Genomic DNA, 17,476 nt, shown 5'->3' with positions numbered 1-17,476 from the left:
TATGTCAAAACGAAAAAAATTATTACCGGCAGAATTCTGTACGATGATTTTTTTAAGTAGAATTTTTCTTTGAAAAAAAGTGTTTCAGGCCCAAAAAAATTAATATCTCAGAAACTTCTTGATTTTTTTATCTAAAAAAATTTGAGGTTATTTAAGACAGAGAAAGGTATACTTTCACCAAGTTTCGTCAAAATTAAATTATTTTTGCGGAAATGTGAAATAAAAAACGAAAAATCAGAAAAAAAACTGTTTTTCGCTTTTTTCTCGGAAATTTTGAGGTTATGTTAAAAAATGACCTCTACAAGAGTTGTAGATTTTTGTATGATCTACAACTTTTGTATTGGATACTTTTTTGTCTGACGTCGACTTTCGCCAGAAATCCTAATGATACAATTTTTCATAACTTTTCCACCCCCCAAATCACCCTCCGCCGACCCTGCTCTCGCATTTATTTTTTTTTTCGTTTATATGTTTACTATTTATGATGGTCCGCTATAGTCTAAAAATTAGAGATGCGCCCGTTAAGATTTTATATTGTTACAAAACCCATCTTCTTTTTTTATCGAAAACAACAATTGATGATGATTGATGATGCATCTGCAGATTTTTTAAAAACTAAACTTTCTCTCAAAAACGAAAGTCTTCTAAGTAATTTATTTCTACGTGATTTTTCGTCGATGTTCGTTTGTTACTCAAGTACGTGCTTAGAATAAAAGTACGTACTTGAAATGAAGGTTAGCTGCACGCCTATAAAATGACGGGGCGCATGTGTAGCCCGGTGGTCGGTGCGCCTGTTCTGTTACCTCTTACTACTGTCAGTTGCACTGGTTTTTGGTTTACAGTAACGTCCTTAGGGTGTGTTCTGTCCGTACGGCACACTTGTAATTATTCACGTGACGTGGTGGTGTGCCGTTGGATTTTTTTGTGATTCCCGAGTTATGTTCAGTGATCAATCGCCCAAAACATAAACATCGTCCGCGATAGTAGGAGTGGTGCGGCCATCATTAAGATTTCCCGGCTAAGTTGTGCTTACGCCCGATTTTAGGCAACCCGTAACGCCGCGGAGTGTGTCGCTTGCATAATCCCCAGGTGTTTGCATGTGCAGCCTCACCCACTTCCCAATTGAATAGATGGTGTTTATTTACTTTTATTTACACGTTCGTGCAAATGTCAAGTAGCGCGGGTGGTTTTCCGATAGTTTCCGGCAAAATCGGACTCGCGGTAGTTTGCTGACTTTTCCTGTATGTCCGGTTGTTTACGGTTTCTAAAATGACCGAGGAAGAAGTCCTCTTCGACGACGTCTACGATCTCTGTGAGGAAATTGGAAGGTACGAGGGTTTTAAATTAGTTGTTTATTTCTCGGTACACTGTCGTCATGTGTAAATTTTAAAATAAATGCCGCTGGTACCTTTAAATAAAAATTACGTTATGTTCTTTGCTTGTCTGCGGTTTTAGTTAGCCAATAAAACGTATAAACTAATTGTGTCGACAACAAATTTGTTGCTTTTATAAAATAATATATTGTCAAGGACGTCTCTGTTTCGTATATTCATTAATGCCCTTGTAATATCATTAAAAAATTGAGTTTATATCTATTTTTGTTCATACTATAAAGTATAAACTAAAATGATTTACTCTACTTAAAGATAAATACTTATGACATAAAATAAAAGTCAATAAATAATGTTTTTTATCAGTTAGATAATTTACAGAATGATTTATAACGCTAATATTTACTTTAACAATTTTTTGCCAGTTATTTTGAGGAATTTAATGAAATATGATACTATTTATATGCATGTTGCTATTCATATGTAAACAATTTATGTGTATTGTGGTAATTCATATGTTTGCAAGGATGTTAAAAAAATGGAGATGGATGTGTCAAATGTCTGGCATGTCATAAGTAAATGATGAAGTCATATGGCGAATAACACCGAAATTATTAAAACTATAATTTAAAGCGGTTTGTAATTAAATATATGCAATTCTGGCAATTATACGATCATAAATAAAATTCTATTTCATGTTTACCAATTTGCTGCGAGGAAATTTTACTCGGAATAGCCAAATACGATTTGGTTTTCGGTTTGGATCCAATATTTTGGTTTTGTAAATCATTGGTTTGTTGCTAGGTGGGATAAATTGATGAAATTTACGTTCCCAGTTTTATTTTATGTGTAAAATGTGAAAATTTTAAATAATTTGTATTTACGTTTCGTACTGCTCTGTTTAAAATAACAAAGGTAATGTTTCAATGAGTGTTTCTGGCATTTGCGAATATTTCGTAATACCTCTCGCTTATTGTGAAGTTTACCGCGAGAAAAATACACTGTTGTTTCGAGAGATCGAGAGGACGTACTTATTCCCAAAGAATAACAATCTACTGGTACTCACAACATGTTGGTTATTTGCAAATTCGACCACCACTTCTGACCTTACAATCGATCGAGCCTGATTGATGGTTATATAGGTCAACAGGCCAACATGTCAGCATTGTAGGTGTTTGAGAATTAACGTTGTTAACTGTAATGTTTAAAATATTTATGGGACCAATCGAAGGACCACCTGTATTTATGTGTATGATCAAGGCCATAGACCACCATCAAGGCCATGAATTATTTTCCATTTTGAGAGTCAAAATATGTGCATCGTAAAGTCATTTACATATCAAATCATGGAAGTTGTGACGATAACTTTCCAAATATCTGAAAATTAACTTTTTGTTACTTTTTTTTTCTTAAATTTCAATTAAATTTAGTCTATGAATATTTCTGTCGAGAATTAATATTTATTGCTTATCTAAGGTATAATCGTCGTTAATATCTGAAATATTCTTTTGTTTTGTCGTTTTTTTTTTGTTGTAGAGATTTTGAGAAAACACGTGTTTCAGTAACTTTACTTTTTTACGACATAGATTAATTTTTCTCTATATAAGTGTAAATCGAGACCTGATTGGAAAAAAATATTTATTACAGCTATAAATTTAACAAAGAGATTAAGTTCAATTAGACCAAAATGCCCTCAAAATCTCAACAGTAATTGACAAGTGAATTTTTTTATGTAACCATACATTTTAGATACACGGAATAAAACATTTTTTTACGATAAAGTGAAGTTTCATAAAAAATCCGCAGTTTCTCAAAATTTATAGATAAAAAAAAGTGCAAAAACAAAAAACTGTTTTAGAACCCTTATGTTTTAAGTAAAAAAATAAGACTAGGTTTATTTTCGGCCACCAAAAAACCTTGTTACACTGAATATCACTGAAATATCATAAAAAGTTGGGGAGTTATAAAAAAGAATAAAATAAACAGTTTTTTCGACAACCCATAGCTTTTTAAGGTAACAAAAACAAAACTTAATCCAAATAAGATTATTTTCATCCAATTCTGTATCTGTTATAGATTAAACTCTGTTTTTGTCATTTCATCAGGTTTTACAAATGTATCTTCGGATTTGAAGAGAAAAGTGTATTAGTAGTCAAGCATATTAGCCAACATTTGCGTGATGTGAGAAACATAAACAAATGGGTTAAACCCCAAAATAAAACAAACATGCTTTGTTGGAAAGCCGAACATTTGGGTAATTTATTTACAAAACAATTCTAAAATAAAAACAAGCCTGTTGCCCTCCATGTGTGGAAAACGTACTGTTGTTTTGGCTGTAAACAAATATGTATATAGGGTGTTAGTAAAGTTTAGCACAAATTTCATAAATGGCCCAGTAATTTATTTTTCCTGCTAGCAACATTGAAATGGGTTTTCATCTTTCGATATTTTTGGAAGGTGCCTCGCAATTCGCAGATTTCAATGAAATCACAATTCGATGTCTTACCATGACATACCCAATAACATAAATTAATCCAACAGTCGAAACGGTGTGTCGCTTTTGTACCTATGGCGCACATTTGATAAGAAAATCATGCTGTCGAATATACCGATATGCACCATCCACGCGATGCGGCATTTGTTTACGTTTGTACTTGGGCAGATCTACACATATTCATTTTCTCGATTGTACATTCGTCTATTGTTTATATTTGGTCTTGGCAAATATTTGACAAGTGGCCGCTTACGATTTCGTGATATAAAAAACCTAATCTAGACTCAATCAGTTAATTTATGATTGGAGATAGCGTTATACTTTATGACGCACCTGTATCTAGAGCATTTCCCCCCCTTTTTTACGCTACCCTACGTAAAGTACGATCCGTATCTTTTTTTTATAGGCAACTTTTCACTTGCAAGCCGAAAGAATGAACTTAGGGGCATAATTAAGTCATGATAGTGGCTCGGCCGTCGACGTGGCTGGGTAGATTGTTTGCCCGTTCGGTCGGAAGCGCTTATGAATATTTTATGAAGTTGGCAAAACTTTTTAATGCCCTATTTAGTGAACTATTCGGTAATTGTAGGCCAAATATACCTTTGTCCTATTCACTGGAAGCATTAGCTTTCGAATTTTCAGGGTTTTGTATTTTTTATGATACACTGAGAGAAGTGGTTCATGCTGTTGTGACAATAAAACGTCTAAGATTGAGATATATAGAAATTATATTACAATCCCCGTTTGTAAGGATATATCGTACACTCTATTTCCATTAACCACAATCGCAAAAGTTCGGTAGTAGTATTAAAAGACGAACGAATTTCTATAAGCTTAATTCAGTTAGCTTCGAAGTTAAACTCGAATGATCCATTAAAATAAACGATCTATTAAACGTTGCAGCTGTAGAGAATTCCTCGGAGTTGTATTTTTCCCTGAAATCGACTGTAATATTACCGAAAGCTCTCGGCAACATACGGAAACCTGAGAAGTTTAGCCGGAGAATATTTGGAACGAACCGAACGACGGAACTTTATTATTGGACTGTTAAAATTGTCGAGTAAATCTCGAATTAATTTTCCAATTAGCTCTAGGTGGATTTTTAATTTACCGGAAATCGCCCGTAAGTACCGCCTAATTAGATTCAAATAAAAGTTGTTAAATTTAATGCCTTCAAATCAAACCGTGAAATTTGTTGGAGAAAATCGGGTTTATGACCGCGAAATTCAAAGTACTAGATTTCGAGTTTTATGTATATGGGGTGCGCAACTACTGTAATAAAATACAGGGCGTAACGCGTGACGGAAATGTTGGGAACTTAATACTTAAACATATTAAATAATAACGAGCTAATAACCGTACCCTGAGGTACCCCAGAAGTGGCAACGATTTTAGTGGATGTAAAACCACGAGACTAACCTTTTAATGATATGTCACAAAGGTCAAATATCAAATGTCAAATTAATGTCGGTATTAAAACTTAATTAAATTTGTTTGGCGCCCAATAACTCCGCTAAAATTGTTATAGGACTTTGTAGCGTTAATTTTTCATGTAGAAATATACCAAGTCGTATTTAGAAAGAATCACGCGACATGCTGTGACTGTAAATTTCGGTCGCAAACTTTAATCGATACATTTTTTAGACTTAAACTGCCAAATTAGAGCCGGTCGTTTGAATATAAACGAACATATTAACCTGACGTGACATCGCAGCATGCAGGTCCTTTTTCATTCCGTGCCGACGGTTTAACGAGTGGTTCACTGGGTGCGTGATTAGGCCTTGAGAGTGAAATTGTTCATGAAGTCATAGCCTGTGAGCATACATCAGAGCAAGTACTGATACTGTACCGTTCGTATTATTGTAGAAACTGCCTCTTGTAGTCCATATATTTGAGGGTATATTTCTCTGAGGTAAAAATAAGCGAAATAGGTTTTATAAACCCTCAAATTTTTGAAAAAAAGAACAATTTGTTTAACTTTTCACCTCCCCGTAGTAACTTTACTAAGTTAGTTGAGTTAGTTAGTGGAAGCAGTTGAACTTCCCTTTGTAAATATTTAGTTGCAACCATGGGCGTAGCTAGAATTTTTGCTTAGGGTGGGCCTAGGGCTGCAAGCCCTATGCTCTAAAAAAAGCTTTCGCAATCAGTAACTTGCCCAATAAAATTTGAAAAACCTGAACACGTTTTGATTTCATTCTAAAATAAAAGGTGACGCAGTCGGCAATATGCTGATGTCATAAACGATAATATTAGATCTTTTTTCTGGGGTGGGCCGTACACGCCCCTGCTTCCCTTTAGCTACGCCCATGATTATAATCAATATAGGGTCAAATGTAAAAAGTATTAATCCCATAAAATCTAATTCATATGAATTTAAATGTTTTATAGCCATTATACTATCTTTATACTTATACAGGATGTTTCGGTTTATGTATCGATTATTCCTTCATAGGATTTTTTAGTGTTGATATTTGAAAAAATATATTTTATAAAATATTTACGATTTAGATGAAATTATTAATTTAACAATTTGTTTGATTAAAATTAAACATTTACTAAATTTGATTATAAAGTTACTGCTTGTAATTCATTGTGGTGATTCTAAGAAAAAAATCCTATTTTATTCTAAAAAAGGACCATTTTTTACTTATTTTAGCTTTTTTAACTTATTTTAAATCAGCTACCGAGCACCGGATATTTTTCCCGGAGTTTTTTCAGGACTCTTTCCCTGGAGTTCTCCCTGGAGTTTTCTCCCGGACTTTCTCCGAAGTTTTTGTACAATTTTTAATAATTCAATACTAATATCTGTTTAATATTTGCCTAAAATATATCCAAGCCGTTTTCTCGCAGGTAGTTGCCCCTGGTTATATTAGTGCAAGTGACCAAGTCGACGTTCGATCACCTTTCTAACAGCAACGCTTTGAGACCTGGCGATCTTCGCTACGTTCTCGGCTTTTGGGAATCTAGCGCTGCCCTCAAACGTCGCGATCTGCTGCGGGCGACTTTCGCAATTTCCGGACGACGACGCCGACGCGGCGGTCTAGCGCGGCTCCTCGGTACTCCACGACGTTGACCTCGAGCGTACTCGAGCTTTGCAATATGTCTGTTGTCACAACAGTAGACATACATCATTATAATAATAATTATAGTATTTGGAATGTTAGAAATCTGTAAACTCTCATTATTTCGTCGCATGTGCTAGTAACTGACTTTTTAAGGGACCTCTACCTCCCAGTTGAAGTGGAGGTTGTGAAATATGTTCGCATAAACACAACAAAAATCGGGGTAAGGAATGTAAATCGTATAAATTCCATCAACTTTTTGTTGCCAACTCCGAACTAAAACGTCGCCGTTGTGGCCACCGTTGAGAGGAATTGGGGATGAGAATGTAGATAGTTTGGCATAAAATGCAGAATCAGATATTCGAGCACAGCGAGCACTGTGGTGTGTATGTTTGCTTGCTCTTTTTGTGTCTTTCTGAAAATATTTCCCAAACCGAGTATTCATTTGTTATAAATGATTTCGAAAACTAACAACTAATAATAATTAATCCCGGCTCAGTTTTGATTTATTTACAAATTTTAGGTCGCAACAACTTTTATTTTATAATTAACAAAGTAATATGTTCAGACTTAATCATTTAATGTTGGGAGAGGCTGTAGTTCGTAGATATATTGGTTTCCCAGAGTACCATTTTCACATTTGAAATATTGTATTTTACTTCACCTTTCCATGATTAACGACAAAGTAAATATTCAGCGATTGGCAAAGTATATGCTTTGTATTATACTTCTGATAAAAGCAAAAAGTGAGAAATAATTGAAGTGCTGTACTTTACCGTTCTTCAACGATATACTTTGTCGTATGGCTGTAACAAGAGCGTGAAATCTTAGGAATTATTGAAATACTGCGCTTTACTGCAGCTTTATGAGATAAACGGCAAAGTATATTCTTTGCCTTGCGCCTCTAATAAAATAAAATTCTTAGAAATTTGAAATATGTACTGTACTTTACCGCGTATTTATTAGGCTATTGATTATGTCATATGGTATGGAACTAGAACGTTGATGGGTTTTTATTGCATTAGAGGGTGGAAATTGGAGATAGGGGTGAAACTGCAACCCTTACGGTTTTTCGAGTATATCTCGAAAACAGAGCAAAATTTGAGGGTATTGCATAGGAAAAATTTTGTAGATAATGAGATTTTCTATATAGCTTTTTTAAAATAATTTAAAAATTCATTTACTGCAAAATATATTAAAAACAATTGAACAAAAAAATGCAAAAAATTCAATTTTTTGTTTTTTTTTACTTTGATGCAAATAACTTTTTTCTGAGGAGAGATAGGTATCCGCATTGCTCGTCATAAATTCAGTAAAAACCGAAAAAAATGGCAAAGTTTGAAAGACCGTAACTCGGTCTATTTTCATCGAAAAAACTTTTATAACCCATCATTTTGTAGGAAGTTTTATATACTTTTTTTTTCTTTGCAGCAATGCCTGTACCTTTCTCTGCTCAGAAAAAAGTTATTTGCATAAAAGTAAAAATAATAAAAACTGAATATTTTGCATTTTTTTGTTCAATTGTTTTTAATATATTTTGCAGTAAATACATTTTTTAAATTTGTTAAATAAGCTATTTCGATAGAATATTTCATTATCTACAAAATTTTTCCTATGCAATACCCTTAAATTTTGCTTCGTTTTCGAGGTATACTCAAAAAACCGTAAGGGTGGCATTTTCACCCCTATCTCCAATTTCCACCCTTTAATTTAATAGTACTCCGCGGTTTTTTCTTTCTGAATAACCATTTGAACGATTCATGCAATAAAACCCAGCATTTTAACACATAATCAATAGCCTATATGTGATAGTCGGCAAAGTAAATATTTTGTAAAGTATTTACTTTGTTGCACCTCTCATAAAACTAGAATCTTAGCAACAATTGTAATACTTTACCGTGCTTTTACTTGATAAATGGCAAAATATTCTGTAATTCATTGCGGTAAAGTATATACTTTGTGGCTCGGCTCGAACAAAACCTCAAAAAAAATAATTGTAATTTTATTGTTTGTTCTTGGAATGTCATACGTCGTGATATATTTGTTGAATGCTTAATCGATTTGTTTCGAAATTACATCAACTGTAGTATTTAATGTGTTTTCCTATAAATCAAAGTCGTATATGATGGTTTTCTGAATAAAATATGAATAGCAATATTTTCTGTTGTTTGTCCCTTTCAGCGAGTGATAAATGTTTTGTTGTTGTTTGGGTTTATGCCCTCAGCCTAACTAACGTGTTGGTTTATTTGTAGCGTTTCAGGAATGTGTTTTTTGATAACAACGAACATACTATTTTACTGTTGATGTCGGTTACTTGTGTCGGGTCAATGCATCGAAACAGTATTTTATTCCCTGTTGTCGAAGTAAAATATAATTATCAAAAAACATGTTTTCTTTTTAAAAGGGAACAATAAGGTCTAATATGTTGTTAATTTTTCAAATTTGTAGTATTTTTAAAAATATTTATAGAAAAATGATCCCAAATTCCAATACATTGTATGTTCACGAATTGGTGTCCTGATAGGGAAACTTTTTTATTTTTGGTTAGTTTGAGATACTGTTTATCTAAAGTAAAATTTAAAAACGATATATTTAAACGTTTTCTGACATACGGGTACCTTTAAATAATGTAATCTAAGGGTAAAAACCGAGGCAAAAACGAGCTAGTAATAAAGTATACATTTTGAACACCATTTTTCTTAGTGTAGAACATGCCGAAGTCCGAGTTCGTCACGTCCGGCTAACGTATCAAATGAAAGGTTTCTTGTTCCCCTTTTAGTGTTATTCTCCCGGCATCCAAAGACCCTGTCACGAACCGATCAGCAATAAACCGTCGATGTCGCAGACGTCCGTATCGCCATCGATCCACCGACTGACTGTCGGGGATATTAAGGATGCCGGCAGGAATATGCATTCCTAGTTGGAAATTAAGGGTTAGATGTAAGTGATTGATCGGGAAAGTTTACCTATGGAAATCGGGCAGACGTATCGCGACTCGTTTTCATTTTTCTTTGCATTCAGTTTTAGAAAGGTCTCGCTCCCAGTCAGGGTTTTGAAGTTGAGAGTATGTCTGGTGTTTTCTTTCGAGGTGTTACTTGGCAACGTTTTGATTAAATTGTTTTTTTGCAACGAGTTTTATATACGAGTAAGAGAAATGTTAAATTCATACTAAAAAAAATGAAGGGAAATAAAAGTACAGTCTGTTTTTATTAAATATGAATTCAGCACGCTGTTCTTTTAGGTAAATACAATCTGAGTTATTCCTTTCCGAAGTCAAACAAAATCATGAACCTTTTAACTCCCATCCAGCGGAATGCCTTTAGTATTTACTCTGCTATTTATAGGTATTAGCGAATCCAATAATATCAAATAAAATGAGAATATTGGCTGTTTACTGATTTGTAAGAAGTAGGAGATGCTGGTTTGTATTACTATATTTAACGAAATTTATTTTGGTTTAAAGTAAAAAAGAAAAATAGATTCAAATTAGTAATTTATACAGTGTGGGCCATTTTGGTGATGCATGTATTGGTATCTTTGAAACTATATGGTCCAGTCGGCAGAGGCCGAAAAGTTACTGTTGGTGACATTTCCTTGATAACTCGGAAATAACTACACAGGAATACTTTAAATGATGAGCCTGTTATTATTAATAACAGGCTAATTTGCTGACAAAGTATTTTATCAGGAAAAAAGTTATTAACAATTTAATCGTGAAAAAAATTTTTTTTAGTAGTTTTCTTTAAATAACTCAGCGGGATGAGTTTTTACGAAAAAATGCTTAGGACATGATTTTGTTCGTAATAAAAATAGCTACAAAATGGCGGTGGTCCGATTACGAAATTTGCAATAACAAAGCCGTGAGATTGAAAAAACGGTATAAAACGTCAATTTTTTAAAGTTGCTCTAAAAATGTCAATTATAAACAAAAAGTGATAAAACTTTCGAAAACTATAGTTCAATATATATACAATAATGACGCTAAAGCCGAAAATCAGGAGAGCAAAACTTTTTGTTCTATAAGGTTTTATACACCCATCGGCATCTGAAACTCGAAACTTTGCCAAATTTGTTCGAAGCTTTGCTGACACTTGAAATTTGGTAGACACATAGTGTAAATATGCAGAAACCAAAAGCAATTTGCAAAATTCAAGTATCTTCATTTTTGCAGCTTTGGTAAGGTTTTATACGTCACCCTAGTTTTATACATCACCGTTTTTTTAATTTTTGGAAAAATATGTACCTATGTATATTTATGAAATATTCCATCACGGTAGATTAACCAGCACAATTACCTACAATTAAAAAAATAATAATTTTCATCGTTTAGACCCTAAGCTAACATTTTGCGCCTGTTAGCCGTAGTCGTACATTATTCAACATATCAACATAAAACAAAATTGTACGTGTGGGGTAAACCTTTAACTTTTCATTTTCGCTTTGTTATTACAAATTTCGTAATCGCACCACCGCCATATTGTAGCTATTTTTATTACGAACAAAATCGTGTGCTAAGCATTTTTTCGTACAAAGTCATCCCGCTGAATTATTTAAAGAAAACTACTAAAAAAAAATTTTTCACTATTAAATTGTTAATAACTTTTTTCCTGATAAAATACTTTGTCAGCAAAATAGCCTGTTATTGTACTCATTATTTAAAGTAGGCCTGTGTAGTTATTTCCTGCAGACCGATCTTAGCTCTTCAGGTTTTTGAGTTATGTTGAAAAAAAGTAAATGAGGCGTTTCCAAAAATCGTCTGTAACTTTCTTATTTAGAGAAATTTTTAAAATCTGAACACATTTTTGTAGCAAGTTTTTTCGAGGAATTTCACTGTATATTTAGATTTTCATTGCGACGTTTCGGTTGCGAGAAACCATCATCAAATTTCTTTTTTCTTACGGGCGCCATATTGAATTTTACGCTGAGCAAATAGAGCATTTTTTTGGCTTTTCAATGATATTATATAAGTAAGAAAAAATTAAAAAAAAAACCCTCAAAAATCAATATCTCAAGATTTTTAATATACAGGGTGTCCCAGAGCTATCTTGACAGGCATTATCTCGGAAACTAGTCGAGATTGAAAGAAATGTTACATAGAAATGGTTTTCTGCTTAAAAAGATGCGTTTAATCACTCTGTTTTCAAATATACAGGGTGCCCCAAAAAGTTGGCAAATTGCGGAACTTTAATTTTTTAAATGGAACACCCTGTATATCTTTACGTTTTTGGGTTCTCCTTTTATTTCTGAACATATTTGATTTGTTTTTGAAACTTTTTCTCACTTATATCGTCAACGCTTACTGAGCTCTCATGTCTATTCATGTCAAAATAGCAAGTTAAAATGTGTTTATTTCTGGATTTCGCGCGACATAAACTTCATTTTACAGGCTTATTTGAAATGACTTCAGGGACACTGGTAAAATGGACGAAAAGGAAGGGAGAACTGACATTTTTATTTTAATTTGTTAGAGAAAATTATGCCCTCGCACAAGTAAACTCTTTCAGCTTAATGTTCACAGCGACATTATCGCAAAAGCGGTCCATTTTTGTTAATGCATAGGGAGTATTTAGGTGTTAACTAACTACTACTTCGCTTTCTTTATACGAGGAAAAAATTATGATATTAATCACGCACATAATTTTTAATCGCTGTTCAAGGGGATAGAAAAATCGAAATGTCAAAGAAAATAAGCTTTATTTGCAACTCGACGAACTATTGCAGAGGTACTCATGTGCACCAAGTCTCTAAAAATGAATGGAAACTTGAGTGAAAAGTATGGAAATACAGGTTTTCGGATAATAAGAAAGGTTTATTTGGAAATAGATAAGGTACTATGACCACCTCGTTAATAAAGCATTCTCCCTTCATTTTCAAACAAACTTTTTAGTTATAAAAAATTTGAGGTTAAATAACTAAAGTTTGACAGTTCGTTGCGTAGATAAGGCGTCGAGGTATAAGGAGAGTAAGAATTAATAAATGTGTTAAACATTTTCCTGGTCGATCTGGGATTCCTATCAGTGTGAAAGTCAAATGCTTACAGCTGCCGTACTGGATATTTTTATTATACGACAGATTTGTTTAATACGTCCAGTATATCGGAAGAAGTTGATATGCGAAAAAAGCAAAAAAAACAGCAGTGACATTGTTTTGTTCGCGAAAAAGATAAAGCGTTTATATGTAATATACTTTTGATACATTCACGGGAAATATGATTGATTGCGTAATGGTAAATGGCTTAGAATTCGCAGTGGTTTTTATTTGGAACAGAGGCCTCCGTAAGGCAAATTAATTGTTTTTTTCTCTTTTTTTATCTCTTAAAACCTATTATCAATACTGTTCACACCAAGGTTGAGCCGTTTTTGTGAAGTGTGTCAGTGTGTAATAACTGAGATTAGGTCTTAATAGCACTGTTCAAAATATGGATGGTTTATTGCTGTACTTTCATTTTTAATATTCTCGTATATTTGTTATTAATTATTTCTTCGGGGATAAAATTTGTTTCTTTTTTCAACTTTGTTTAAAAACTTTCTCTCGTAAGAAAGGATTTTTTCAGTTCGGTTGCGCGAATTCCTTTAAGGTTCGACAACAAGTGTTCTCCTCGAGGAATTGGAATTTCAGTCTGTCCCAGTCTCAACCTCTTCAGTGACACATTCCCAGGCGTCTCGACTGGTGTAGTATGTCCAATCAGAAAGGCAATCACGGAAACGAAAAGTCTTACAAAACTCACCTAGAATTCGACATATTTCATTCCTGCTTTGACGCTTTTTATCTATGGCGTTCTAAAAAAAAAACAGTATAGTATGTACTTAAATGTAAGTTTTTCAACTGAAAACCAAATGTAGATTAATATATTTTTTTACTTACATTTTATGTTCAATGTAATGTTCTCAAAAAAGTTGTGAACACCCTCGAAACTTTTTTGGTAAAGATAAACGATATATTAAGTTATTTGTTATTCTGAATCGTTTAACGACCTATAATGTACTACTACAGAACATAATAGAGCATCCTGACGGCAGGATACGTTTCAGGAAGTCAGTTTATATTCTAAAAGGACGCGTCCAACTGCTAATAAATTCCTCCGTTTAATGTTTCATAAAATATTGTCTATTGCGCAATTAGTTGTACAAAGACGGGCTTGCAGGGAAGTCAGGTGGAAGCTACAGTCGGGTTGAACGATTTTCTTGACAGTAAGTCTTCTATATAGCACTTTTAGGCGTCAGAACTAGAAATACAAATACGTGCTTGCGTTTAAAGGTACTAGTATAGGCGGTAGAGCATTCGATGCGTTTGTATCTGAAGTCATTTATTTTGATGCACAGGAAAATCCCCAATATTTTGTAGAATAAGAGTCCGTGTTTGCCTATTCCGAAAAACCATTGCTAAATTCAGGGGAACAACAAACATACAAGAAGAACGAAAAATTATCCGTTTCTCGACATATTTTCCCCTGTAACATTGAAAGTAAGCTCTAAATAAAAAAAAAATATTCTTTATTTTTTGTTTATTTGACGATTTTCTATAGTTACAACTGGGAATAAAAAAAAGTTGAATTTTGCATTGACAATGGGCGAAAAATAGTAGAAAATCGTTGTATATTTGGAGAAGTTTTGAAAGGACTCATGTCCTGTGACTTACCAGGGTAGACGTTCGTTCGCGGTTCCCCTTGATACCACATAATTCCAACAAGGAATGTAGCCGGCTTGATTAAAAAATTAAGAGCAAATGTCAACAAACGTATCGTCGTCGTTCAGGCTGTTGAGATTGTAGTCCTTGTCGTGTGCTGACATGGGAAGTGGCCTCTGATGAATGTGTAGAAGAGCTCGAAAATTCAAAGGTGTGTTGAATTTCGATTGAAAAAATTCGAAAGATGGGCGATTTTCGAGTAAATAAAATTTAATTCAGTTACTAAAAACTGGATATATGTGAACGATGTTGTGGTTGCCTCTTTTTTTTATTGCGAACATGCTAATGAACTGAAAATTAATATTATCTCGTTTTTAAAGCTATGGAAAAAATGTGTGGATATTTATAAAGATGGTATACAAAGCGCTGTTCAGGAGGGGTTGCTGCCCACAAGATAATTTTTACTCTCAACGAACGTTTTTTTTTATGAACGCGAGCCGTCGAAGAAGAGAGAACGTTATCGATTATAAAGAGGATTAATTTAAAAATTTATGAGCGCCTACGCGGCAATGTTCTCGGAGCACATTTATTTGCGAAGTTATGGCTAGGCCGCCCTCTTTCACAGCTGGAATTCGCACTCTTAAACGCGATTAGATTTTGCTTATTTAGGTATTGCCTGGCGACGGCTTTCCTCTGCTTATTAATTTATTCCGGGGAGCCCGGATAAAAGGTGCCTCGGAAAAATATTAATTTTCAAATTTTAAACCGGCACCCGATCTCCGTATAAGTTTCGAACGGGGTTGGACAAAATCATTCTACACTTTTACAAACAAAGTCCAGTTGAAACTGGACAATAATTTGTGTAAAAATGCATATTTGTATACCTACAAACAATTAAAAGTGTCAAAAGAATTTCCGAAATTTTTCCGTGATTTTTGACAGACTGTATTTAGGTGAAATACGGTCGTATCGGGAATAAAAAAAAAGCATTTTGTAGCTCTAAAATTCTAGTTTTTAGATTTTAATTTAGCCGTGAATTTTCTAAAAATCCATAAATTACTCTTTTTTTCCTTTTTTTTTTAAATTCATGTAAAAGATGAAAAAAAAAAAGGTTGTGATAAAAATTATTCTACAAGCTCTATGACAAACTTTGACAGATGGTAGATGGGTCAATTTAATTCTTTCTTATATGAACGTGGGTCCGATTCGTTTTTGTTTACAAGTTTCAGGCAGAGTAGTCTGATAAATAAAAATAATGGTTGCTACAAAAACAATTATTCTTGTACAACTGAAGGAAAATATTACATACATTTCTCTGTGATTATTAAAAAAAGTTTTGCTTGGAACCTCAAAATTGCATTTTTAGACTTTTTATGATAGTTCTCTTACTGCAAACTTCTACAAATTAATAGTTTAGATATCAGTAAGTTTAAGTACGGGACAAGATATTTCGACAGTATCTGAATATTCTTTTTCGAACACATTTAAAGTTAACAATTTTAACTCTCAGCATCTTACTCGAGCGCTGTTCAGCAAAAACGTGGCAGCATTTCAGGAAAAAGTACTGAACGACCCCAGCACATCCATCTTGCGGATCTGATTTATTGTCTTGTGACTGTCTTGCGGTTAGAACTATGTACAAGGAAAGTGTGCAAAGGTTCCGTTAGAGTAAGAAAATTTTAGCACAACCGACGTCGCGCTCGTTTTTATAAAGTCGTAATTAAGACACTCGAAAAATTCTTACTTTAAAACTTAAAGGGTGATACACAGGGTGTCAAAAAGTAATGTAGCAAACGAGAGCAGATAATACTCATCAGGATAAGAGAAATTTCATGTTCAACGTGTTGAAATCAAACTCTTGGCCGATTCAGAAGGAACACAGAAAATTCTGGGCAATTCAAAATAAAAAAATACCTAAAATTCAAAATATTTTGGCGTCCTGTATAGATCAATCACGATGTTTGAACTCGCCGTAAATAGACTTGAATGTTGGTCAACACTTTGATTCAACCAATTCTACTCTAGGTCCAGACGATGTCTTTCCCGTGTATTAATAAAATCTAGTTTGCTGGTCTAATCTTACGATAATTTATTGCAGATTATCTCTCTATTTTCTGGACATTTTCCCCAGTATACAAAAAAATGCCGTCGTAGTTTTTGCTGTAAAAGTTAGCTCTAAGAGGCGAACTAGCTAACTGTCGTCCCGTTTCTTTACTCGCTTTTTGTTTGGGGAATTTTTTTACGTAGTAATCACCAAGGAACTTTTCTTAGAAAAATAATGAATGGAACTTGATTAAGTGAAAATGAACAAGATTATTAAAGGGTGAATATCGTTACAGTTACAAACGGTTTCGCTGTTAAATTCAGATGAAAACTATACCATACATCACATTTTCTTAAGACGAACAACTTTTTGAAACCTTGCTTAACTGCTAGTATGTCTACAATAGCAATTTTACTGTAAACTGTTACCGCAGAATTTATTTAAAATAAACTGTAAGCAGAGATCTTGTTTTGGGTTGGCTGTATAGAAGTAACGAGCGAAATCCGACTTCCTCCCCTTTGGATTCCGACCTGGAAAAGGGTTAATATCGCTCAAACGTCCTGGAAATTGTATTTTCCCATTAAAAGGGTTCGGAATGATGGATTAAACAAATCAGAAGTAGTCGGAATGCGTCTCGTAACGGTCATTTTTTTTGACGGACCATCTGCCATCCCCTCACATCCCTAAATCGCCTGACAGGGGACTGGTATTTAAAAATTTACGGTTTTAATTGTTACCACACGAAAAATTTAACTTGACTTAGTATTTTAATTATATTTGCAAAGTAGATAATTTCGATTTTGGGTATAATAATAGACATGCACGTTATAACGAGCGTTCAAATTAAAACGTGGTCGAAGTTGGCTCTGACACATTGGACGTAGGGAGTAGCTTATAGCGACCAACTTAACCTCATTTC

At 33.7% G+C, this 17,476-nt stretch overlaps 1 protein-coding gene across 1 annotated transcript in view; it reads left to right on the top strand.

Moving 5' to 3' along the window:
• Window positions 1-815: 815 nt before the first annotated feature.
• The window catches only part of LOC108917899 (peripheral plasma membrane protein CASK), a 257,836-nt gene continuing 241,175 nt past the window's right edge, over window positions 816-17,476 (top strand). The window contains exon 1 of the mRNA XM_018724711.1: window positions 816-1,328. Coding sequence (XP_018580227.1) covers window positions 1,270-1,328 — 59 coding nt within the window. The 5' untranslated portion in view covers window positions 816-1,269. The remainder of the gene's footprint in view (window positions 1,329-17,476) is intronic.

The sequence above is a fragment of the Anoplophora glabripennis genome, unplaced genomic scaffold, assembly GCF_000390285.2.
Source record: "Anoplophora glabripennis isolate ALB-LARVAE unplaced genomic scaffold, Agla_2.0 scaffold17, whole genome shotgun sequence".
Taxonomy (NCBI): domain Eukaryota; kingdom Metazoa; phylum Arthropoda; class Insecta; order Coleoptera; family Cerambycidae; genus Anoplophora; species Anoplophora glabripennis.
The sequence above is the reverse complement of the archived record's forward strand: the minus strand, read 5'-3'. Positions and strand labels throughout refer to the sequence as shown.